Raw genomic sequence first — 26,536 nt, 5'->3', positions numbered from 1 at the left:
GGTTTGCCACAGCGGATCATCTTCCATATCTTTCTGTCCTCTGCATCTTGTTCTGTTACATCCATCACCTGCATGTCCTCTCTCACCACATCCATAAATCTTCGCTTAGGCCTTCCTCTACTCCTCTTACCTGGCAGCTCTATCCTTAGCACCCTTCTCCCAATATACCCCTCATCTCTCCTTTGTACATGTCCAAATCGACACAATCTCGCCTCTCTGACTTTGTCTCCCAACCATCCAACCTGAGCTGACCCTCTAATGTCCTCATTTCTAATCCTGTCCATCCTCGTCACACCCAATGCAAATCTTAGCATCTTTAACTCTGTCACCTCCAGCTCTGTCTCCTGCTTTCTGGTCAGTGCCACCGTCTCCAGCCCATATAACATAGCTGGTCTCACTACCGTCCAGTACTGACATTCTTCTCTATCCTGCCTACACTTTTTCACCTCTCTTCCACAATCCCCATTACTCTGTACTGTTGATACCAAGTATTTAAACTCATCCACCTTCACCAACTCTACTCCTTGCATCTTCACCATTCCACTCACCTCCCTCTCATTCACACACATGTATTCTCTGTTGTTCCTACTGATCTTCATTCCTTTCCTCTTTAGAGCAGATCTCCACGTCTCCAAGGTCTCCTGAACCTGCTCCCTACTCTCGCTACAGATCACAATGCCATCAGCAAACATCACAGTCCATGGGGACTCCTGTCTAATCTCGTCTGTCAACCTCTCCATCACCATTGCAAATAAGAAAGGTCTCAGAGCTGATCCCTGATGTAATCCCACCTCTGTCACTCCTACTGCAGACCTCACCATGGTCACACTTCCCTCACACATATCCTGTACCACTCTTATGTACTTCTCTGCCACTCCTGACTTCCTCATACAATACCACAGCTCCTCTGTCACCCTGTCATATGCTTTCTCCAGGTCCACAAAGACGCAATGCAACTCTTTCTGGCCTTTCTCTGCTTCTCCATCAACACCCACAGAGCAAACATCACATCTGTGGTGCTAATTTCAGTCGATCTCATTCCAGCAAATTTGCCACTGTATTGTCCCTGACTGTAGTTCTGCTCAATTTTTGGTATTCTGTAGGTGGTGTGTGTTGCATACAATGGATTCTTTTGCTAGTAGCCACTACTAAAAAGCCAACCTGTTTCACTCACCCTTCATATTTTGTTAACGACTTGAGCTTTTGAAATGTTGAGCCGTATGAAGCTCAGGAAACTGCAGATCCTTGAGCTAAGAGTCTCTGTTTGCTTGGGCAGTCGGCTTGTCCCTCCGGTGCTGATTTGCACAGACTCTTCAAGCCCCCTGCCAGCGTGCCAAAGTATGTGGTCATTTTTACAACTTTGGTCGGCTCAGGCCCATTGCATTAAAATGTCCATCATGTGTTAGTACAATGTGCCATTATTTACAGATGGGTACGTGTCCGAGTCCACTCCCTCCTCCTTTAGTTGTTTTCTTTTAAACATGTTTCATGATATGCCATCGTCCCATTCATTTTACTCCCAGTACTTTTACCGAAGTGTAATACCTGAATTAAGTAAACGGCAGTGTGTAGTGTGCCTGGAAAGGAACATACAGCATCGATTACAGTCTTATGTTAATTATGTTTGTGTGGCCTGTCACTACTTGCTGTTCGTTTCCTTTTATCTTTAAAGTCCATTCATTTTGGAGAGGAGCTGCTTTATAATAAGGTGATTCATATTAGTCCACAGTTTCAAGTTTAAGGTTCTCCGTCACTTCATCTTGAAGCAGTCCTATTAATTTAGATGCACCCAGATTCTTTTTCATTAGTGAATGTTTAGCAGCAGGGGCAGCTCAAAAAGTAATCGACTAAATAACCTGTGGAATGGTTTTATACAGAGAAGGTAATGCTAAGTATGGTTAGGAGTGTAGGTCTGGCATTTCAAAATTGGACAGATGACACCAAACCAGTTAGTTATGATGGCCATGTTAGAACCGCACCCTCGCTCCTGGCATCCATCATCCCTCTTTCAAAACGGCACCCATTCTCTGCCCTCTAACAACACACCATCCTCATTTCACTGTCTGATTATACTGTATCCTCTGCTACACTTACTGTCCTCCCTCAGCCATACAATCAAGAAAAACAGTGGCAGGCCTGTAATGAGGTGCTACGTTACACATCGGCTTACTTGTATTTGTTTTGCTTAAAAAAAAAACCCCAAAAAACAGTGCACTTTATTGAAATATAAGAACAGTTTTTCTAAAAGATTGTTTTTTTTTTACAAAAAATAAAACCAACACATCACCAGCCAAAGGCATGCAATACAATAACTACTCCAGTTTAAAGTGGCAGAAAAGGAAAACAAGCAAAGCTTTAAACATCACGGAGACAATTGTCATTGTTTTACACTTTTAATGATTTGTAAAATGTCATAAGGGGTAACGAAGTTGCAACTTGCAGGATGTTCAAAGTAATAAAAAGTTTAAAGGGGATGAATACGAGCAGCTTCTACTAAGTGTAGCTAGTAGAATACAAACATTGGGCAGTTAGCCTGCGCTTCTCTTGTTTTTGTGTCCGAGACTCGAGAAATTTTAGGAGGTAGGAAGGAGGACGGCATTTTATCAGACAGTGGATGTGTGTTGTTGAAGGTTTTGCTGGAGAGACTAGGGCAGTGTTGATAAGAGGACAAGTTCCATTTTGGCAGATGAAGGAGAGAGTTTTGCCAGGGGGAGGATGTTAACAAATGGCCACTCTTTAGACAATGTTATTTTGTCCTAGTCAAGAAATCACTCCTGAGCAATACCCCTCTCCATTTTACATCCTCCCATGGAGAGGCATGCAGTGAACTCAAGACTGCCTAGGTGGCAACCCAGAACTTTGGGAAACACCATCTTCATAGGACCCATGGAGGTAAGTGAACAGGTGGGGATATAAAGGGAACGATCCAAGTGAATCCACAGAGGAGAGATGGCATCTTGTGAATTTAGAAGCCGTGAACACCACCGCAAGAGAGGCAGGTAAGAATAAATGCAAATGTTAATGGAATCTTTAACAGACAACTTGTGATAATAGAGTCTTATCTTTTGCTGGGATAAATAACAGGATGAAAACTTTAGCCATGCTTAATTTTCAAAATAAACATAACCCTTCATAAGGAAATAAAGTGTTCATACAAAAGCTATAAACTAGCAAGACAATGAAACTTGATACAACTAGTTGAGAAGAAAACGTTGTGCTTACCTGTGATCTTGGAGATCCTGCTTTGGCCAGCAGAACACTTTGCACGTGGCGAGGATGATGTCCTCCATTAGCTGTAGTGAACTCCTGATGGGAGTTGTAGTCCCTGTGTCGGTGCTGGTTTATTTCTCTCCAGTATGACACACGCTTTATTTTAAGTTGATCCAATGGCAGGACACATGCACCATTTCATGAAAATCGGTTTATTAATTTTTGTGTGACTAGCAAACAGGCAGCCGACAGCTTACAATTTAAATAAAGGAGCTTGTAAATAAATATCAGGAAGCAACAACCATGACGTGGTTCTTGGAGAAAAAGAAATCAAATAGCTGACTGGCCATAATAGGATCATAAGAGGCTTGTCCATTCCCAGACAGAACTCGATAGAAACCCAAGGATATCAGTTGCACCATACGAGTCCAGTGATCATCTGTGGCGCTTTTAGGATAAGAGAACATTTTGAGCAGAAATTGATTATTCACTGGGCCTGAAGTACGCCAGGGTACAGAAAACAAAACTGGCAAAGGAAACCGTGGACATTTATGTTCCTTTATTTAACAATTGCAAAATCTATTTGTTCAAAGGTGAAATGTGACGTATTGAAATGAATACAATTAAAAGAAAATACAATTAGCTTCTAAAATTGATCATTGGTAACCAGTTGGTTTGCCAACAGTCGGATTACTTTTGCTCCACCGCTGCATTGACCGCACTTTGCAACCCTGACAACAAGGTAAATTTGTCGTCTTCATCCTCGGTAATGCATATCCACTGGCGCTTTGGGCCTTGAAGAGTAAAGGCATTCTTTATATCTAGAAGAGAGACAAAAACTCAAGTCTTTCTTTGATTTTTCTAAATGTCACATGATCAGTGCTGAATTAATCGGTTGTGGCAAACACCAAAGTGCTACACGTGATTTTATCTGCTTGGTTTGTTAAACTCCCTGCACTTGATCTAGTAGTCTGTTGGATGTATTTTAATAAAATAATTCAAAAAGAATCATAACACTTTAGAAGTGAAATGGCTATGAACACACAGTATTCACTGACGGATAAGTTGCCCTTAAATTTATGATGCGAGTTCTGGTGCAGGAGTAAATGAAGGAATGCTGCGTGAACCTTTGACGATATGCTACAAGGGGGGGGTCTAGGATTGTACTAGAGAACTGATGTGGGCCGTGAGCGCCAAGGGCTTATTAAGTTTTGGTAAGATTAAGTATAAACCTCAGGGTTGCTTTACAGATTGGTTGATCCTGTATGTTCATGTACAGTTGTGCTGAAAAGTTTATGTCCACTCAAATAATGGACGTGTATGTCAGGACATGGCAGCCCTGCCAGGACTCGATCAAACCCATCAGGAGCACGTTTTGTTTTTACACACACAAAGTTCCAAGATTTTAAAATAGTCAAATGTGCTTCAAAGCCTTTGCTATGTTGAAGTCTAATAAAATACCTGGACATGATGGAATTGTACCAACTGTATTGAAAGAAATGAAAGGCCATCTATAAACCTTTATTAGGCATAACTGATTAGTCACCTGAGAAAGGACAAGCCCCTCAGGACTGGAAAGTTAGAAATGGGACTCCAGTCTTCAGGAATGGAGACAAAGTAAATCCTTTTAAGTATAAACCAATGAGAACTCCTTCTGTACCATGAAAACTTATGGAAATATATAGAAATAAAACAACGCCTGTCCGTACGCCTCCTTTATAATCTTACACCATTTGACTAATCGGCACCAAATTTTGCATAGTTGCTTTCTAGTAGCATATAGACAAGGTAGACTATTACTACTTGATGCTGGAGGTCCCAGGGTGTGGTTGTCCACACCCCAGTGTGCTGCTGTTTGCACACCAGTAACCCCTATCTATCTATCTATCTATCTATCTATTATAGTGCCTTTCATTCTATCTATCTATTATATAGTGCCTTTCTATCTATCTATCTATTATATAGTGCCTTTCTATCTATCTATTATAGTGCCTTTCATTCTATCTATCTATCTATCTATCTATCTATCTGCTCAGAGCAAGTGAAACATCCAGATGTAACGCTGGACTAAGAGGACAAGTCCGACACCACAGCATTCGTGGTTACAACCCAAGTAGTCGTCACAATTCTGGAATCCAATCAGACCCAAGAAGGACAAATTCTTGACTTAGGAGACCAAAGACTGCAATAGAGGGGCACCGTGAATAATAGACAGTGGTCCCCACACTTAGTCCACTTAATGAAATGAGGTCAATTAAGGGACTGTTTCCCTCTTCTCTTATTCGGTGGTATGAGTTTTACATTGGTAAGAAATATTTGGTTTTGCTGTAGCTTTAAATGCTAAACTGTTTTGTCATTTTCATGTTTTCCCCTTTTTCTCTAAAATTTGCAACCTTGTCTCTTAATAAATAAACAAGCAAAGTAGACACACAGGCAAAGAACACTGAAGGATGAAAGGCTGCCACTACTTCAGTAGCAGACCCACTAATTGGCAAATCGTGTATTAATTTTTAAACAATAAGTTAACTCTTTAGTATGTTAATTTGTATGCTGACCCAAAAGCAGGAACTGAAATAAATGGCTCACTTTATTAGGGTGCGGGATTTGTGTAGTCAAGAGTGGGTTGGCACCCTGCCCAGGATTGGTTCCTGCCTTGTGCCCTGTGTTGGCTGGGATTGGCTCCAGCAGACCCCCGTGACCCTGTGTTCGGATTCAGCGGGTTGGAAAATGGATGGATTTGTGTAGTCAGAGTGGGACCCCAGCACTGGCTTAGACTGTACAACACATGCGTGAGTCCGCAGCTGGTGTATTGTGTGCCACTGCAGAAAGACCTGGAGTGAAACGTGTAAAGGCACATTTAACCAAGTACTACTAGTTGTGTATGATTGGATATTTTTGACCCTGTGATTTCATAAAAAACAAAATGACAGCTTGTGTGCTGAATTTGAATTTTTTGTTGTAATAGATGGATGTTGTGTTCTGCCACAGCAAAAGAACAGTCGTACAAGTCACTGACAGCCCACTACTGCGGTGAAATCTGTGTCCGTTATGTGAAGTGGATGGAACCTTTTCATCACAACTGTATTTAGTTATGGAGGAATGTATTATTGAAAGTGATCATTAATTTTTGATTTGCCCCATACAGGCACAGTATAGTCAGACAGTAGGAGATCATTTTAACTCGGAATTAAAGAAGCAGTACAGTGAGTCAAGGGTTTGAAAGTCACACATGGAGAACAGCGTGAAGAAAGACTTCCTTGAGCAGCGTGCACATCTCCACTGTGCTTACTGCAGTGCTGGCTGTAACGCCGCTTTACCAATTGCACTGTGCACTACAGCAGTGCTGGTCTTTTGAGTTCTTGCTAAAAATTACAGAAATTTAGCGATGATTTCACGTGGAGCCCAGGACTTGAGTTTTATGTCTGTGTCTTGCTAGCCCCACTAATCTGTAAAAGGGCCAGTGCAGAGTTGCAGCACACAGCCGCGAGCATGCAAGAATGTGAAGAGGATGGACGGGCGGACATCACTACCTTTCAAGGTGTGTCCTTTCAGCCGTACCTTCTAGGTAAAGGTGTAAGCTGGTGATTAGAAAATGTGTCATTTGCACGTACAGACTTGGATACTTGTAATTCTTCCTCATCTGCTATGTAAAGTAAAAACCCCTGAACGGTATTCTGCTATCAAGTCTCCAGCTATGACCCACATCAATGCCACTTACATTTTGTGTCAGGGATGTCCTCGATGATAAGTCGATGAAGCACCACTGATGCCAGGAAGTGGCACGTTGTCTTGGAGGCAAACTCGAAAGGCAGGTGAGAAACACTCAGCATGGTTATCACGAGTGCATCGTTGAAAAGGAACAGCCGGAGGTCTCGGATGTGTTCGTAGATCCTGACGTGAAAGGGACAGAAAGTGCAATCCTTTTCAGTTTTAAGCTGTAAAAATAGTTCTGAGTTTGAAGAGCAGCGAGCTGTGAATGTGCGAGTCTGTCTGGCTGTGTTTGCTTTAATTGTAAATTTGTGTGCATTTACCACGGGTTCATCAATTGGTCTTTCCATTATTTAAATCCTTTTCGTATCATTTTAACGTCGGTTATCACACTCGCACAATAGAACTTTACATGCTGGTGAAAAGGATTTTGCACAGGAATATGAAAATTAGGGTTAACGTGATAAACGTTCATCAGCCAAGAGTAGCCAGCCTTGGGCAAGTCACTTTCCTCAATGGCCAAAGAGCTTACTTGAGAAACGAAATCTGAAAACTTGCCTCTTAGTAAAGATGCTCAACGGTTGTATTTGAAATTCACAGAAAGGCCCCGCGTTACACCACATGTCACAGCCGTCTGTGAGGAGAGGTCATAGTGAAATTGGGGAAATTTAAGTCCAAGAAATGAGAGAAAACGTTTATATAAAGAATGTGCAACGTGTAAATGTTTATACAGAAACTTAAAAACAAAAGTGGCACATTTCATTCTCGTCTTATTTGTGGTGTGGACCTCACTGTGCCTCTGCAATGTCTGCTGGCACAACACAAAGGCTCAGCATTTCATTCCGTGTTTCATGCTTGCTGTAGGAAGGCGATGGGTGATGAGTTGGGGTTTCAGATGTGCAGCATTCGTTCTCGTTTGCTACTTATGGCGCCTTCCCCCTTTTTCCTCTATTTTTACTTTTGCTTGCTTGGTGTTAACGGTGGACACAAAGTGGGTTTTAAAGCTGCTGATTTTGCCATTTCAATTCAGTGCTTGAAAAGTGGAATAAAATGAAACAAGTTTGAGTAGTGAACAAACAGGGTGAACTTTATTCAACTTGATATACCTATTAACACACTAAAACAAGTGGAAAAGCATTCATGGGCTCCTTTAAATGCGGTATTTTAAAAATGAACACTTTCTTGTGCAAAAACTAAAGTACAGTAGAGTCTTGCTTATCCAACATTCTGTATTATCTGACGTCCCACCGCAAAAAAAACCCAAAAAAACGCATCAACCGGCAACAAGAACTGCAAGTTGTGAGTGTAGCCTATTTTTTGTTGCTAGGTTAATTTTTTCAGTTAAATTTTTGTTTTGTTGTAAAACATGATTACAGTGGATTATGTGGCTGACCCTCTCTGGTGTGTGTGTGTGCAGGCGTGTGTGTGTGTCTGTGTGTCTCTCTCACGCTCTCTAACGCTGCACAGGGAGAGACTGAACACGTGCGGAAATCATCGGCGCGCACAAACCGAAAGGGAAATGGTCTTGTTCGTATACCGAGTGTGTGGTCGTGCACAGAGGCAAAAGTTTGCCGAACTTTTTGGTCATAACCTGATTTGTACGTGTACAGAGATGTTCGTGAACAGAGGTTCCACTGTATTAGGCTCAATGCGTAAAATTATAACATAGTTAGATGTTTAGTAGGCTTTCTCTTAACACCTCCCATTATCCAACACTTTCGCTTATCCAACGTTCTACCGGCCCAGTTATGTCGGATAAGCGAGACTCTACTGTATTGAATAACAACACACTGCAAACCTGTAAGCACAAAAAGATATCTGTAACTATTCGTGATTGTGGGGCTCAATTACAGTGGTAACGGTTATAAATGATGACAATGGTTGTTTTATGGTACTCGCCATATCGTGTCCTCAATCCAGGATGGATCTGGCACTTTTGTCTTGGTGTGCCCACACGTGAGCGTCTCGGTCTCACTAAAGTATGCTGTCTCTCTCCTTTATTTGCTCACTGCTGGCCTCCTTCCTTGCCTGATCTCTAAAAGAGATAACTGCCAGTCTGGGAGCACATCATGAATTCATATGTGCTAGTAGTGCACACACACACACACATTACAACACTCGGCTCCGAAACCTGTCTGTGGTCTTATTTACTTATTAAAACTAGATTGAGTTGTGGAATTTGATTCAAAAAAGACTCCGCCTGCAATTTGTCGAGGAGGTGATATTGAAACCTTTTTTTCTAGAACGCACGTTGGGGACAAGAGGGGATGGGGTGTGTGTGCTTCAACCTCAAATTGACTAAACATTTCAGTAGTTTGTATTCACATTCCTAGTACTGTAATATTTATTACATAGAGTAGTTGTTGTAATGGCAGCTTAAGGGCACTACCGTTACCTTGGTGACGCGTTTACCTGAGAGACGGGTTGATATCCATATTTGGGCAAATTAGTTGTGAAACATCCTGTGTTTGTATCAGGTAGCGGTTTGCTTCCTGGAGGTTCTGTTAAAAAAAAACCCAAAAAATCATACATTACAAATCAGAAGTACAGTGTCAGTCAGTGCCTCCCTGAGACACCTCCACAAAATATGACCCACTTGAGAAAAGTAAGGGTGGGCTTCTGGTCTGAAATGTTTAAAAATAAAAGGGAGGAGGGTGGTCTGGAGAGGGTTACAGACCCTGACCAGGTTGCCTCCAGGGAACTACAATCACATTCTGAACCCCAAATGCCAGGGAAGGGAGCGTGGTGAGCCTACCAGGTCACATTAAGTCGTCTTTGACAGAAGGCAACTTGGATGATGTTGGCTGCCAGCAAGGATCTACCACATCAGACGTTTGGTGTGAGTATCAGAAAGAATATCCTGGCTTGTGAACCTCAAATGGGGGCTGAAATGACCACCGCTACTAATAACGTCATTCTTCTGTGCCAAGTAAATAATGTTTACAATGGCAGGCAATCAAATGTAGCTTAACAATTGCAATTATTTTTAGGAAGTTTAAATGAGAATGTACTTTTTCTCTGTGCAGTCTTTTTAAATCGAGAGAAATGTGTAGTGGCACGTCATTCATTGAGAGAGGGCGAGGGGTTAATTATCAGCGTACTGACTGGCACTGAGCCAATGGGAAGAACACAAAACCAACACAAGACTGGTCTTAAAACGGCTTCATTACACGTGGTATCGATCTTACTCCGCTGTTCACGCAGACAGCACTTAGTAGGATACCGTAGTAAGAGAAGATGGCACTCTGGTCTTGATCTCCTGCAACTGACCCTTTGACTTCTGGGGCCACAATTTACAGCACGGTGTGCCTGTCACTGCATTGGGGTCCACATTCAGACCCCGGGGCGAGTGCCTCCTGCTGGCTTTGCCAACTCTTCTTCCATCATCAACCAAAGCTTTACCAACAGGGCCAAACATGCTCAGCTGCAGGTGGAATAGCTGATGGTGCCATTTATAGTCAATAACAAAAAAATATAATGGGGCCTGAACTAAATAATGGAGTTCCACCATACACTGCAAATCTTCTCCTGGTCTTCCATAGTCTACCATAATTAGTGTAATTGGATTTTGGATATAGAGTGAGCATTTAGTGACAATTATCCTTCAGAACATGTGGTGTAGGAGAAGAGAAAAGCACTTACTGGGCAGCCCTGGATAGCCTGTTGGACGTCACTCAGCTTAGAATCTCTGTCACCATTCTGTCTGAGCTGGAGGAAGACAACAACACCACGTTTTATAAAGTTGGGGGCAGTGCTCGTACCCCCTGGCAGAAAAACCTTTACAGTTAAGCAAGCACAGAGGTCCTCTGACCAATTGTAATGGGAGAAGCAAGCGAGGCAGAGAGTGAGAGTGCCATTCAGTTAACAGGCTGACCAGACTTTTATCCGGAGGGCCTACCAGCACCATTAACTGCTCGTGTTCATTACGACACCAGAACTTCATGTCATTGCAGTTTTCCTCACTTGCTTCTTAACTTTGTCAGTAGGTTAGGTTCACATTGAGGTTTTACAAACATTTACTGGGCAATTCCCATTCATAACGGGACAATCGCATACCGGTTTTTTTATCACTTGAGAGACAAAGCATGGCATTCGTTTAACAGACACATAACCCACCTACTCAGGTGGCCAGCAGGGTGTAACACAACTGGCTACTTTCTATACTTCATTGGCAAACTAAAATACTCTCATTTCTTGATTTAATTAAATAAGTCTTGGTTGGCAACAAGACTGTGTCAGCAGCGCAGGGTGTAAGACAGAAGCCTTACCAGGACGGGGCACATGCCCAGTAGAGAAAGCTGGCTCTATCATTAGAGTGGTTTCAATGGTTGGAGTTGCACTTTTTGGAAGTTACATTACTGCCTCAAAGCCAGAACACTGACAAAAATCAACAATTGCTACATAAATAATAAATTGAATACTTGGCTTGTATTTTAGAATCGCCCGGCCGGGTGCCCTCCTTCGAAGGATGGCAGGGTGAGTGTCGCCAATTGTCAGAGTAGCTCACCTGCTGGACGAAGTCGCGGTACTGCTTCATTTTCTGAATCGCGGCACTCAGGTCTGCCCGGTCTGGGTGGTCTGCAGTCGTGTGAAGACGAAGGGCGTTTAGGAGAGACACGTATTCTTCAAAGCGTCTGGAGGGGTACAGCAGAAGCTCCTGCAATCTGCGTGGTTAGACAGTAGTGAGAATAATTTTATTATAAATCAGTCTTTGGCAAAGCAAACTGTACATACACACACTTAAACATAATCATGTTCATCTCTTGTACATTAGAACCGAGTTGGACAACTAAGTGGTGCAGACATTATACAAACATCGATAGCCGGGACCTACCCTGAGAGCCCTGGACAGGACGTGCGCCCACACTTGCATGGACCAGCATGTTCTCAATGCGGAATAAATCAGAATTACTGGTTTTGGCAGCCATAAAGTTCAACAAGTGTTAAATACAACATCATGACCAGCATCTTCTGTAAGCTCGTATGCATAAAAATACCATACATATTTTATTTCTACTCGTAGTTACCGTATTACATTGCCTGTTGTTCCTTTTTATCGTATACTCGTCCATTATTGCGTCTGTGAGAACACATTTCTTGACTACGAGAATGATTTGTTCACAGGGCTCCTGGTCAGGTTAGCAGCACGTGAAATGTAAGGAGTGCAGTTAATGGAGAGGGTCGCCGTGAGGATGTCCGATGACACGACTTGATCACGACATTTCAAATTTCAGAAGTATCGAGATGCTGACGGCCACTGAAGGTCTGCTCTGGCAGCACTGGTGTCTGTATGAAGACTTTCTAGACGGGACGAGTGCAGACACAATCTCTGCATTTTCCCTCTTTGTAAAATGCTGTTAATGTATCACAGAAGCACCATATTAGATAAACGTATCTCACTTCTGTTGCATGGTGGTCCAAAATGTGCTTCCGGGTGAGTGTTAATTGGTTATCTGCTGTCTCACACACACACACACGAGTCCATGCCAGTTTGATTTTGTGGGGAGCGTCACAGACTGAGACGGGGTCGCTGGGTATGTCAGACTACATGACTGTCTGTCACAGGCGCTCGGTTTTAGAAAGTTGGGATAGTCGCGCTATGTAGATGAAGTCCACAACAACAAAAAAAAAACATTGGAAAAGTTGTACAGTGTGATGGGAGCTTTAGATACTTACTAATGTGCCAAAGCAATATTATAAAAGTATATGTTAAAACTAAATCTGTTCCATTAGCAGCAGTAATTGGCTACTAATTTAAGAAAGTGGTTGGAATGAAAACCTGCGGCCAAGGCAGCCTCTCTAAAGCCCCTTATTCCATTACAGACGTCACTGTAAATGGCGTGTAACTTCAGGTGAGGTTTGGGGTTGGAGTTCTGGATATTCACAGTGAGCGTGAAGAAAATCATCAGCCAACACAGGAGTAAGAATCTCCCTCAGAAATAACGATAACCCTAATTCCAGGAATGATAATAGTGAACTCTGACCCGCTTGGACCCTAAATCAAGCTATCTGCGATTCTGGACTCGCGTTATCAATTACAGAACTGCTGGGAACAATACAGAGGAGCTGCCATTAAATCAGAGGGCCAGCTTAGCGTCACCAGTCAACCTGTTAGCATCTCATAACCCTGGGACAGAACACAGACTCGTCCCAGAAGGAACCAAAAGTCAGGACTTGGACGAGGGCTGAAGTGCAGTAAAAGTGCCAGTGCTCCCCACTGTGTCACTGTCATTGTGTCTGTAGGGTCCTGTTCACAGTAGAATGACAGTCAGATGATCTCAATACAAAATTAAAGAAACACTAGCAACTCTCCTTGATTGTGTGAGCACACATAAAAACAGGAACATATAAAACGTATAAAATGGAATGAAATAAACGATAAGTGTCCTTAAAATGGCCCTGTCACTTAAACAAGCCGAAAACGTGTGCAGCAAATTGCAATTCTATTTTCTCATTTTTTCCTCAGTGAGTTTGTTTTCACAGCTGCTAACCTCCTTGTTTTTGTAGGAGAAACAAAAGTAAAAAAACAAACTCAACAATAAAAAGTTATTACATGCAACAGAAACATTTAACGTATAAATACCAAAAAAAAAAAAAATCATAAATAGAGTAGGAAAGGCCGTGTTTGAGTGTCCGCTGCTACGCTGATGTAGATCATTACAGCCGGCTGTTTCAATCAGGACCGGTCAAGCGGGTTTCTTTGTGCACTTTTTATTTTTTCTGTTGCTTGACCACAAGAGGACAGAATGTCTGGGCCTGATCAGCACGTTCGACACGTCCCTTGTATTATTGTGGCTTAGTGACTTCCACATTCTCCCGATACAAACATTGACAGTTGCTGCATTGTGAACGGTGCTTAGGGGTTTACATCTTTCTTGTCCTTACACTCGATTGCCATCATTTTGCCTTTTGCCCACACAGCTACTTCCACCACAGTGAAGCTTCACGTGACGAGATTCACGGCAGTTCACTCATACAGTTTCACTGTTCGCCTCGTCCTCACTAGCGCTTGATTCAACTGATGGTTCAGTTTTCTGTTTGTTCTAAAATTGGCTTTATGGCTTCTTGTTTCCGTGCCATTGTGTTTTGATAGAAGGCTCGGCTCCATCCCACTCATGAATACTGAGGAGTTACCTTAGAGTGGCAAAATGCATTGAAATACTCGCGATGTTTTGGACCATGATGTTATTTAATCCACTAGATGGTGGCAGAATAAAGTCCTGAAAAAGTTATTTGGGCTTAACACTAAAGCAGAGCATTGCACATCACACTTGGTCGGACTCGACAATAACTACATAGAACTCTGAGCCACACTTGGAGTTAATGCCAAGGAGGTAAGGCCTAGGGCTGGGTTTGTATTGGAACATCTTGCCAGAATGGGCTTTAGGGCCAGTGCTGTACACTCGAACAAACGAGCTTCACTCTTGGGGGTGCACTCACACTAGCAATGTGTTCTGGCCATGTCTGTCCGCATGTAACCCCCCCAAAGTCTAGTTTGTTTGACTAATGTGATCACTCCGTGCTGGGCCAACCACAGCCCTGGTGTGTCCGGTCACGGTTCAGTAGGATTAGGGAACAGTGTGATCTCGAACCGTGCCTGGGCATGGAAAGACAGACGTCAATGATGTGACAAGTCAGATGGTGCGATTCTCATGTCATGTGATGCCACAGGTTTATAGTCTCACCTTTCAGATGAACATGCATTTGTATTTGGCAAAAAAGCTGCATATTCCTCCCTTAACCTCATTTGTCTCCACGCTTAGCACGATTAATAAATCTGTAAGAGGGCAGAGCGTCACCCTGCCTTACACGACTCCAAACACAAAATAAAGGAAAATCATTTTGACATGCATGCTGTCACTCCATGTTCGGCTTTAGACAAAGTCGCACGGTCATGATGAAAGCGGGCCGGGGCCCTGAATGTTAAGTGCAGTGTGAGTGCAGGCGCTTGGCCACAGTATGGAACAAACGTGCCTAGTGAGAGTAAGCATTTAGTTTAGGTGAGAAAATGCCAAGCCATTTTATTAATTTAAAAACAAAAAACAAGCAGGACATTCACACTCTATGAACACACGCATCACAGGATGTTTTTTAGGACAGATCCTGCACGTAGATCCCTCAACTATTATGCTTTATAATTCAAATGATCACAGTGTAAGGTTTTATAGCAGTAAAAGGTGACTTTATATACACGCACTAGAAGGGAATGCCTTGGAGTAGGAGAGTCTGATCAATAAAACCTGACATTGTCGAGGCTCACCAAACAACTCCATCACTGACTGAATCGGCCGCCTCCGGTTTGATTCTCTCACAATACACAGACTGAATGAGGAGTTTGTATTGGAGGAGAGAATTAAAATTAGCCAAATATTCAGAAGAGATGCATCTTAGTCCTTTATTTGGCAGACATCCTCATCATTGGATCTCAGACTACGGAGAGTGGATGAAAAAGATTTGGGGGCAAACGGCTCACTTGCGTAAACCCAGAAGATGGCCTTTCAGTTAGCACTGGCGATGATAAAAACATTGGCCAGCATTCACTCACCTCATCATTTTAGTCCCCACGGTTTTATCGTGTCTCCTCAAGAAGGCCCAGAATGCTGGGATGGACTCTCTGCACTGCAAGGAAAGAATTTATTTTTTTTAATTAAAGGAAATCCTCTGGTTGTGCACAGCATAAACATTAAGCTCCACAGTAAGAACCTACCATCCTGCGTCTGCTCTCTTTCACTCACAATACACATTGCTCCCTAATCTTAGTTTATGCTGTAGTCTTGCCTAGCGAATGTACATCCAATGTAAATACAGATACTGGGCATGATGAGGTGGTACGCTTCTAATGCTCACATTTACAAATCTGAATAAAGCAGAAATAAAGACGTGCAAACCTTCTATAACATCTAGGGAATGCCAGCAAAAGTTGAATGGCATGGGCATCGAGACCCCCAGCCTTATGTGACATGGACATCTTTCAATAGTCACGTTAACTACTGCACCAAAGCACCATCTTAAAAAGCTATAGGAGTTAGGGTAAAGATTGAAAGGTCAGGATGTATTAGGACTGGGGAGGGTGACATAATAAAATATGTCGATGTGCAGTTCGTTTCTTATGCCCTCTTCAGTAAATATTCTAACTTCTCTGACAGGACCAGCGCTGCAAGAAGAGATTTAATCAACACAGATCGAGTTTTAGATCTTGAAAGCAGTACGGATACGTGTTTACTGTGGTATTCTATTCTATAACAGATGTGCTTTTCTGCTCATTTGTTCTTTTGACGGAGTTTAGACACAGACTACCACGACATAGGGCTACTCTCACTGTTAAACTACAACAAACAAATCTGGAGTTATAATCTCACTTATTATAATGAAAAAGTCTCGTATTTTTTTTTTTTTTTTTAGTCCTACGAGACGAGACTTTGGCTACGAGATTTTTTCAAGTCACGCCCTCCTCTTAACCCTTTTCAACCACACACACGGTAATCTCACCTCTCATTCGTGTGAATGCTTTTGACAGACCGTTCGTGTGCTCTCAGCTCTTTATGTTCCCAATTAAAGACGTCGTATTGTGTCCAACTCTTATTGATGAATTTCATCACAAAGGGTTATCAACAGAAAAAATATGAGTGCGCGGGCAATCCTAGCAACTAGAAACGAAGTCAAATGAATTAACACCTAAAATGTCGATCAGCTACATGGCACACAGTGATCCCTCGCTATATTGCGCTTCGCCTTTCGCGGCTTCACTCCATCGCGGATTTTATATGTAAGCATATTTAAATATATATCACGGATTTTTCGCTGCTTCGCTGGTTTCTGCGGACAATGGGTCTTTTAATTTCTTGTACATACTTCCTCAGTTGGTTTGCCCAGTTGATTTCATACAAGGGACGCTATTGGCAGATGGCTGAGAAGGTACCCAGCTTACTTTTCTCTGTCTCTTGCGCGGACTTTCTCTGATCCTGACGTAGGGGGATTGAGCAGGGGGGCTGTTCACACACCTAGACGATACGGACGCTCGTCTAAAAATGCTGAAAGATTATCTTCACGTTGCTATCTTTTGTGCAGCTGCTTCCTGAAACGACATGCTGCATGGTGCTTCACATACTTAAAAGCACGAAGGGCACGTATTGATTTTTGATTGAAAAACAAACTCTCTCTCACTCTCTCTCTTTGTCTGCTCTTGACGGAGGGGGTGTGAGCTGCCGCCTTCAACAGCTTTGTGCCGCGGTGCTTCGCATACTCAAAAGCAAACAGCCCTATTGATTTGTTTGCTTTTCTCTATCTCTGTGACAGTCACTGCTCCTGACGCGCACTCCTTTGAAGAGGAAGATATGTTTGCATTCTTTTAATTGTGAGACAGAACGGTCATCTCTGTCTTGTCATGGAGCACAGTTTAAACTTTTGAAAAAGAGACAAATGTTTGTTTGCAGTGTTTGAATAACGTTCCTGTCTCTCTACAACCTCCTGTGTTTCTGCGCAAATCTGTGACCCAAGCATGACAATATAAAAATAACCATATAAACATATGGTTTCTACTTCGCGGATTTTTTTATTTCACGGGTGGCTCTGGAACGCAACCCCCGCGATGGAGGAGGGATTACTGTATTGGGTAAACGCATATCAATAGACTATGCTGAAAAGGTTGGTGGTGATCGTGCGGAAGATCAAAATATCAACTTACAATAATCGGCTGAAGAATAATTACAACCGTTAACACTGTCTGGTCTTCCACCGGACAACTTACTGTAGAAAGAAGGATGTATCCAAGAAAGGTAATGTAGTACATCTTCAGGGGATAACATTACACAACAGAGGAGATCTGGATATGTCATTTGTATTAAAATGTTTACAGTTTCCTGTTAATTGTCTTTACAAAAGCAATTCTAACAAATCACAGGGACAGACATTCGAAATAGTCAGTTTATTTAATAGAGAGAAAGAAACGAAATTCAATCATGGGCAGTTACACGTTGCGTTATCACGATGAAAGTCCAAACACAGAATCAAAATTTAATGTGATAGACAAAAATTTTAAAAAGTTTACTTAAGTTTTACAGTAAAAGTGTAAGTTTAAAAAGTATTTGCGTGTTAATTTCAAAGCCAAACAGAATGAAATCGTATAACACAATGAATAACTAACGCAACATGAAACATAATTTACTTTCAAATTATTACATTTTACTTTTTTTAATATGGTTAATTACTTGTTGTAATGTAAAATAGTTCTATTATGTATATATAACAACAATCCCCATGAAAATAAAAATCTGTTTAAATTGTACAACTGCATCCCCATACGGGAGCGGCAGAACTGCAAAGAGGCTAACGTGTAGCACAGGCCTGTGAGTAGGGCCGAGTTAATAATAAGAAAAGGACACGTCTGTGTATTTGTGTGTCCATCCAGTTACTAGGATTAGGAAGAAAAACTTTTAAAAAACAGGCAAAACATGTAGAAGGGTTTATAAAGAAAAGAGTGGTCTTATCAGCTTATTCCATTTTCCAATTTTATAAGTCAGCAACAGGACCCAGGTAGTGACTTTAATGCATCCACTCAGGCCATGTGAACAAGGTTTATGGCTATAATGTTAAATGACGGATATCCATTGTACACCACCACACAAAGTTAATTGGGGTGGGGGACAACTCGGCACAAGTTGCTAAACTAGGCCAATGCAGTAATGACCACCACCACCATTTTCTCTTCAAAACAGTTTAACTATGAGAGTGGTCAGTTCAACAACATGAAAACAGGCGATTCCATCTGATGAAATAAAGGTCACCACGAGGGAAAGGGATCAAGTGTGTATTATACCAGACCAAATAAACAACCCACGAGGTCTACACGGATTACCTAAATTTAAATCCACCTTAGATCGAGTGTCTGGGCTTGTGATAAAAAGCAACATCCAGGCCTTTAATGACATCTTGGGCACGGCCATCAGCAGTGTGTCTGTCTGCGGAGAGAATGTCGACCTCATCGAGAGGTTTACTTACCTCAGCAGTGACATTCATGTGTCTGGTGACTCTTCCTATGAAGTCAGTAGACAGATTGGGAGAGCTTGGGGGGGGGGGGGGGGGGGGGGTCAGGAGGTTGCTGGAAAGGGGAGTGTGGCGCTCCTGATATCTCTATAAGAGGACGAAGGTCCAAGTCTTTAGAGTCCTGGTGCTTCCTGTCTTGCTATATGGTTGCGAGACCTGGATGCTATACAGTGACTCGCCATGAGGACTGGACTCCTTCAGTAGTGCATCATTTCAGAGAGTCCTTGGGAACTTTTGTGTCAAAGGAAGCCCGAATGAGACACATGACCTGCATTGTGAGGGAGCGTCAGTTACGGCACTACAGCCATGTGGCGCAATTCCCCGCAGGTGATCCAGGTCACAGAATGATCCTCATTTTGTTGAGGACCCAAATGACTTGACCAGGCCAAGGGGACACCCACATAACACCTGGCTGCAGCAGATAGAGGGGGTGGGACTGAACTGTGTGTCTACCAACCAGGATCCCGAGGTGTTTCATCATGTGGTGGGTGTGTCAACACTCTACACCAGTGCATGTGACCCGACCTTAGACAGGTAGCAGCGCTAGTAATAATCATCTATCTGCCTTCAAACCTTCTTAGCCAAAGCAGGGTCACAGAGAAGCTGCAGCCTGGCCCAGTACAAAATTAGTAATATCTGAAAGTAGCTTAGATATTCTGGATAATATCTATACAGTGGTGTGCAAAAGTAATCAGTCCCTTTGAAAGTCGTCATAATGTTCTGCTTGACAAAAGGCTTGTCCACATACTGTATTTATCCATTTAGTATTTTTACTGAATTGTTATGCTGTAAGGGTGGCATGGTGGCACAGTGGTAGTGCTGCTGCCTCACAGTACGGAGGACTTGGGTTCGCTTCCCAGGTCCTCCCTCAGTCCAAAGACATGCAGGTTAGGTGCATTGGTGGTCCGAAATTGTCCTTGGGGTGTGTGTGTGCCCTGAGGTGGGCTGGCACCCTGCCCAGGGATTTGTTCCTGCCTTGCACCCTGTGCTGGCTGGGATTGGCTCCAGCAGACCCCTGTGTTAGGATATAGCGGGTTGGACGATGGATGTTATGCTGTAACAATAAGTTTCCAAAGTTCAAACAAACCTTTTTCTGTAGATATTTCACTAAAGAAGGCAAACTCCAAAGTTAGTGTTTGCACAAGTATTTACACTTTTGTGATTGCTTTGGAAGCTCCAGGTTTACACAAATACAGGTGACAGTCATAATTAAACATAAGGAGCTATTTACTTGGGAGTCTTCTCTCGCTCTCTGTGTACGGGCCAATCACTGCAAAAATGAAGATAAAGTAGCATTCTGCTAATGTAGGAAACCAAGCTAAGGGTAGAGCTGCCAGGCAAGAGGAACGGAGGAAGGCCTAAGAGAAGGTTTATGGATGTGATGAGAGAGGTGATGGGTGTGACAGAGCAAGATGACAAGGACAGGAAGATATGGAAAACAAGATGATCCGCTGTGACCCCTAATGGGAGCAGTCAAAACAGGAAGAAGAATGACCCTAAGTGGCACTGGATTGGCTCAAAAACAGAAAGGCAAATGTTTTGGAATGACCAAGTCAAAGCCCTCGTCTTCACCCTGTTAAGAATATGTGGCACTGCTGTCCCAAGGCACCATATCCCACCAACTTAAGAGGTTCTGTATAAATTCTGCCAAGAAAGGGAAAGAATCACTACTGAACAAAATGTGCAAAACTGGGACATACTTACCCCCAAAAAACAAGAGCTGTTACTGCAACAAAAGGGTGCTCGACAAAGTATGAATGTGTATGCCTTGAATACTTACGCAAACATTCACTTTGGAGCCTTTCTTCTTCAGTTAAATAACTACAGAAAATGGTTGATTTTAACTTTGGAAATTGTTACAGCATAAGGGTTTACATTAAAAATACTAAATGGATAAATGTGTACAAATCTTTTCTCATGCACAAAATTATGACAATTTCCAAAAGGACTGAATATTTTTGCATGCCACTGTACATACACACGTACATATACATATATATGCATCGACTCGTTTATAATGCTTCGCCCTTTCCTGGACAATAACGCTATACCTCACCACGCTTTTGGTGGTGTGTTTGAGTCGACCCTAAACCGCCCTCATACCCCTTACCCTAACCTAACCTAGAAACAGACAAGGTGGACATAACTCTATTAAATTAATATTCTAAAACTACATAAACATAAATGGCAGACTGGCTCTGTAAATGCGCCACCCCCACAAAGGGCAGGCAGCGGTTTTTAATATACATGGACTCAGAAGATGAATCATTAAAAACTAAGCAAGATTAAAACCAGGAAGACAAGATTAAGTAACACAGCATAGGACACGAGACAAACATAAGAAAAGAGACATCACGAGAATTTCAAAGACCAAAAATAGTGAATACAGCCAAAGCCAAAACGTTAGATGTAAATCTTAGTCGAGAGGTGCAGTTCAAAAGCAGAGATTCTTTCAAACGCTCAAACAAAAACACTTGGTGTGAGGTCGTATTCACAATCTTGGACACTGAACGCTCCATATTGCTGGCTTAGGAGATGGCACACTGAAGATTTCACACAGTGTGACTTTTGGGAGATGTCATCTGGCAAGTCGTGAACAAATCCCTAACTACTGTGCAGGTGCTCCAGATAGCGGTGGCGCCACAGGAGAAGGTTTCAACTTTATAACATGCGTTAGAAAAAAACAAAAACCCAATGCGACGGCCAAATGTTTTAACCTCTAAAACAGTTTCTCTTTGGACTTTAAAAATGTAAACTGTAATAAATAAATAAACAAACACAAGATCAAGATATGTCCCCTTTCCGTTTTCATATTTAATATTATCTGACCTCGTGCTGCAGGCGCTGGGCGTCAGTCACATGGTGTAACCAAACAAACCCCAAACGGCACAAAACTCTTCAGTTCCCTACAGCAGCCGTGCCCTCACCTTGTCAATTGTTTTGAGGACCACAGGGTAGTTGTTGAAGAAGTTTGTGTAAGTTTTCAAGCCAGTGCCAAACTTGAGAAACAGGTCACCAATGCACTGGGAGGGGGTCCATTCATTTAACCGTTCTTTAAGCTCCTGAAGAAACGTCCTGAGGCAAAAGAAGACAATAACATATAGCAATGTGCCAACAGTCAACCATCTAGAGAACTGCCACATGCATCATAGGTGTGCCAGACTAAGATATTGGTTGAGATGGGTGCCAGCTTGTTCCATTTTGCCTGTCTTGAATGGGCACACTCCCTAACTAGCAAGGTGGGTTAACATTATTAGTAGGTGAACACTTCTAAGTCACACCTTAGTTATGTAATGTCTAAAGGAATGAGATCGTGAGCGCAAGCGGCACAAGTGAGGTTTCTTCCCAGGGTAGTAACTGGGTGAGAAGCTCACTGATTTAGTAAAGCCTTGGAGTAAGCTGCAGGTTTTTGTTCAAACATATTTACAATCAGTGACAATAACGGATGTCATTTAGTTAAGTTTTTTTCTCTTATTCTGCAGTAGAAAATAACAGCAGTAGGATTTTTACAAGGCATTTACGGAATATTTCTAGTTTTTTTATAGCTTTGAATGCTTAGCTCTCTTTTGTTGTTTTCCTACAATTTTGTCCTTTTTCTGTGTTAAAAACAAGCAGAACAGAGGCCGACACACTCTGCGGAATGATGAAAGGCTGCAAACTATTTCAGAGAGTCAGGCCTACTAGAGCAGTTTTAGCCGAATGAAAAGTGAATGGACTGAAAATATTGTTAAAGGCTACATTATCCACATATAACTGCTTAGATAGATAGTACGTTTTAATAAAGATTTACCAAACTTTGTAATTTCTATATTGACCTCAAAACACAAACTGAAATCACAGCTAGGGGTCAAATTAAAAATGGAAGCTGGTTAGAAGGAAAGCCTGCAGCCACAGTGCGTTTCCTGGGCCGAGTTTGGAAACCATTGCTCTAAGGGCTACTGAAGTCTACCATTGTAAAGTAAAAAGCCTTGGGAACTGAACTGGATGAAGCCCAAGTGCTGCTCGTGTCCTACCTGTTCATCTCTAGCACAGCTAAAGCATCGGTGAAGATGATCTGAACGTTGGCTGCACTCAGAATGGCCCGATTTGATGAAAGTGCAGCTTGTAATGGAGCAGCATACACATCTCTGACGATCTCCAGCGTCTGCACATAATTCTTTTCGCTCTGGACCAGCTCCCTGGCAAATGGAGTGCGCTTGTCGGCTGAATCTCTCAGCAGTTTTGTATCCTGAATTAAAAAATGAGATACTGCATGTTATAAAGTGAGGACAATGGAAGCAGGTTTTCATGTCAAAAGGGAGATCTTTTTACAACAGAGAACTTAAGGGATTAAAAAACAAAAAGGTAGACAAATATAAAAGGTGACATAAATGGACACTTGGAATAAAAAGACACTTACAATTTCAGTATATTTATGCTATATGAATTCATACTATATATTATATTATATAAACACATTAGGATGATCCCAGAAAAAAAGATTCAAGTTCTTCACAAGGTTAGTTTTATTCTTTACCATATTTATAACAAACACAATATTGTAATCCCTCGCTATATCGCGCTTTGACTTTCGCGGCTTCACTCTATCGCAGATTTTATATGTAAGCATATTAACGCAACCCCCACGATCGAGGAGGGATTACTGTATTGTAATGATTTGGTAGTTTTTATGTCATTTGTACTGACCGGCAGACAGCTGTTCCACACTTGCAGGTCAACATCATCAGCACGCTTTCTGATGAAGTAATATTATTGCAATGGTTTGCGACCAGTCCAAGACTACATTATTTCTGTTCCTTGTCAATATGTCGTCGTACTTTTTGATGAGACTGTATCGTTAACAACCATCATATGCGCTAACAGTTCACAAATTATGTCGAAGACTGGGTCATCTTTCCACTGTTCTGGTAGTTTCTTGAGAGATGGCCGATACCCTGTGTAAGGGTAAGGACATTAAAGGAGGACGTCGTTCTCTCTGTTACCAGATCCTCCAACTTCAGCTGTTCAAATTCACTTGTCAGTTCAGATCATCAAGTAATATCTGGTAATGGCTGCTGCTGCAGGGTTCCTTCATTTCTGCTAAGGCTGTCGTCAAAATGGGCTAAAATAGAAACTCCTACTGTAGGTTCTGAGATCTTCACTTACTAGAAAGTTGCTAATGCCAGTTACAGTTACAATGCCAACACAAAAGTATGTATATAGTAACATACAAATAAAATGTTCAAAATAGAGCGACCTCTAAACATTTCACTATTAGGCTACAATTTCACAGGTAACTTAGCTACTGTATACCCAGTGGACAAAAATAAACCTTGTGCAGAAATGATTCTAAAAACATCAACTCTTGGAATACTTTCTTGAAGGCACTGTGTGTCTGTGTGTGTGAGAGCGAGCATTACAATAGCCCACAATCCAATGCAAACGTCTCAAGCTGCATTCACAGGTCACTGGCATGAATTTGGTAGCAAAAACCACAAAAAGGCAACAATGGAAAGTTCTTCTGGCCGTGAATTTCCACACAATGCATCTACCAATAGAATCTTCCATCAAACGTTTCTTATTATTTTCTTGCTTTATTCTGCAGCAGAGAAACAAACTGGATGCTTACATTTTTTTTTTTTTTAAAACCTCGTGCAGCCCAAACAGCTAAGTGTTTTATTAGACGCTCCCTCTTCCACATAATGTAATGGACAAACTTTGTTAGAGTTCTCCTTCCCCAATCAGCAAAACAGGTGGCAAAATACAGAAAAAGGAGAGATCTACGAAAAAGCACCTACCAAATAGGCCAGATCCTCCATTTTTTCAGGAGTTGAATTCTTTGTTTGATCATCGTCCTGCATGACGACAAGGAGAGAGTGTATATCATAGCTACAACAGCTTTAAGATCCATTGTTCACCTCTGAGTTAGCCTGGTTATGTTGTATTTTTTTTTAATTATCTTGAGCTGTGACATCTTCAGATGTCATTTTGTTAAAATGCCCTAGGTTTTATGGGGTCACTGTTGTCATGTATACAGAATACAGTGAAATTCTTAGTTAGTTGCAAATGCATTTTAATGGCTAAGACATTGGATTTTAAACGCCAAGGCTGCCCATTCAGTCCGTGCCCTCTGACTCATTCTAGGACCTTAAAGAAATCAGCTAACCTGCCTGCGATGTTCTAGTAGGACATCATGAAGAAATCGTACTATGGCTGTCTCTCAGAGATAATTGCTATTAATAATACATTTTATTTATGTGTAGGCGCCTTTCTAAACACTCAAGGACACCGAATAGATGAAACACACATTATAAACAAAACAAATACAAAATTTTAAATAAGAGAGCAATTGCAGTCCAAGAGAAAAAACAGCCTTAAACAGATGAGTTTTAAGTTTAGATTTGAAAAATGAGAATGAATCAATATTTCTAATATTTCTATTGTTCAAACCAACTGGTAAGTCACTGGATTACGCAGGTTTGATAGTATTAAGTATGTAGGCAGTGTAGCAAAGAGGTTAAAGCTTTAGACTTCCAAACCTTAAAGTTGTTAATCCACTACCATGAGCAAGCCACTTTATCTGGCTTTGCTGCAAATTGGAAAAAATAAAAGAAACCAAGTGTATCTAAAATGTAGCAAGTCACCTTGAATAAAGGCACCAGCCAAAGAAATAAATGTAAATTAGGAGGAAGAATGGGAAGAAGCCGTGTTTAGTATTGTTTCTCCTTGGTAGTTGTGCGAGTTCAATACCTGCCATCAAAAATCCATTTGAGTGTTAAAGGTTTAGACGAATAAGTGATTAACCTGTGTGTACATTTAATCATTAACACATCTGTTAAAAAGTTTGTTTGCAAACTTTATATAGTGTACAAATGCTGTCAGAATGTTTTAAGTTCAAACGTTTACCACGATACAGATTTTTAGCTGTTCCATCCACCACTAGGAGGGAGCAAAAATTCTCATGAGAAAGGGCTTCCACGGAAATGAAGGGAAAAGCAAATAAAATATTTCTTGTAAAAATGTAGACTCCCTGCTCCCGTTTCTTCCTGTTCTGTCACACGTTCGTATGCTTTCTTTCCTGAAGAGTGCAGTCCTTCAGTCTCACATTTCTGCAGGTATCATTCACAAGAGTGTAACACAGGACCCAACCAGAAGGCAATAAGCAGCGACTGTGACTGCCAAGCCAGAAGATTCTCTCTTTAATTTTATTCCTTCTTAGTCGATCTGGTGTGTGTTCAGATCACAGAATGAGTGAGTGAGTGTGTGTGTATCTATCTATTTAGTTATTTAACGAGATTCTGTAAAATGCCAAAGTTCCCCCAGGGGACAAAAAGATCTATCTTCATGAAACTATAAAATATTATGATATACAAAGCTAACACCATCACAAAGTTATCTGTGTTTTAAAGTAAAGTGCTTTATAATGAAACCGGTGCACTAGTTTAATGACCACTACTGCACTGCCCACCTTGATAAAATCGTTTAGGGGCACTGAAGATTGACTTTCAGTAAGGAATGTCAGATTTGGGGTTCTTCCATCTGCACCCTTGCACCTCTGTATGAGGAAAGCAGCCAGGAATTCCAGAGGACTCTCCTA

The 26,536-nt window shown here is 41.8% G+C and overlaps 1 protein-coding gene across 2 annotated transcripts in view; it reads right to left on the bottom strand.

Moving 5' to 3' along the window:
* Positions 1 to 3,742: 3,742 nt before the first annotated feature.
* LOC114665984 (epithelial cell-transforming sequence 2 oncogene-like) overlaps positions 3,743 to 26,536 on the bottom strand; it is a 78,265-nt gene continuing 55,471 nt past the window's right edge. For both annotated transcript variants that reach the window (XM_051919281.1, XM_051919280.1), the window contains exons 14-23: positions 26,408 to 26,533; positions 24,738 to 24,794; positions 22,974 to 23,188; positions 21,888 to 22,035; positions 15,464 to 15,537; positions 11,426 to 11,582; positions 10,561 to 10,626; positions 9,331 to 9,419; positions 6,929 to 7,101; positions 3,743 to 4,031 (exon numbers count right to left, since the gene is read on the bottom strand). In XM_051919281.1, coding sequence (XP_051775241.1) covers positions 3,901 to 4,031; positions 6,929 to 7,101; positions 9,331 to 9,419; positions 10,561 to 10,626; positions 11,426 to 11,582; positions 15,464 to 15,537; positions 21,888 to 22,035; positions 22,974 to 23,188; positions 24,738 to 24,794; positions 26,408 to 26,533 — 1,236 coding nt within the window. In that variant the 3' untranslated portion in view covers positions 3,743 to 3,900. The remainder of the gene's footprint in view (positions 4,032 to 6,928; positions 7,102 to 9,330; positions 9,420 to 10,560; positions 10,627 to 11,425; positions 11,583 to 15,463; positions 15,538 to 21,887; positions 22,036 to 22,973; positions 23,189 to 24,737; positions 24,795 to 26,407; positions 26,534 to 26,536) is intronic.

Source organism: Erpetoichthys calabaricus, chromosome 15, assembly GCF_900747795.2.
Source record: "Erpetoichthys calabaricus chromosome 15, fErpCal1.3, whole genome shotgun sequence".
NCBI lineage: Eukaryota > Metazoa > Chordata > Cladistia > Polypteriformes > Polypteridae > Erpetoichthys > Erpetoichthys calabaricus.
The sequence above is the reverse complement of the archived record's forward strand: the minus strand, read 5'-3'. Positions and strand labels throughout refer to the sequence as shown.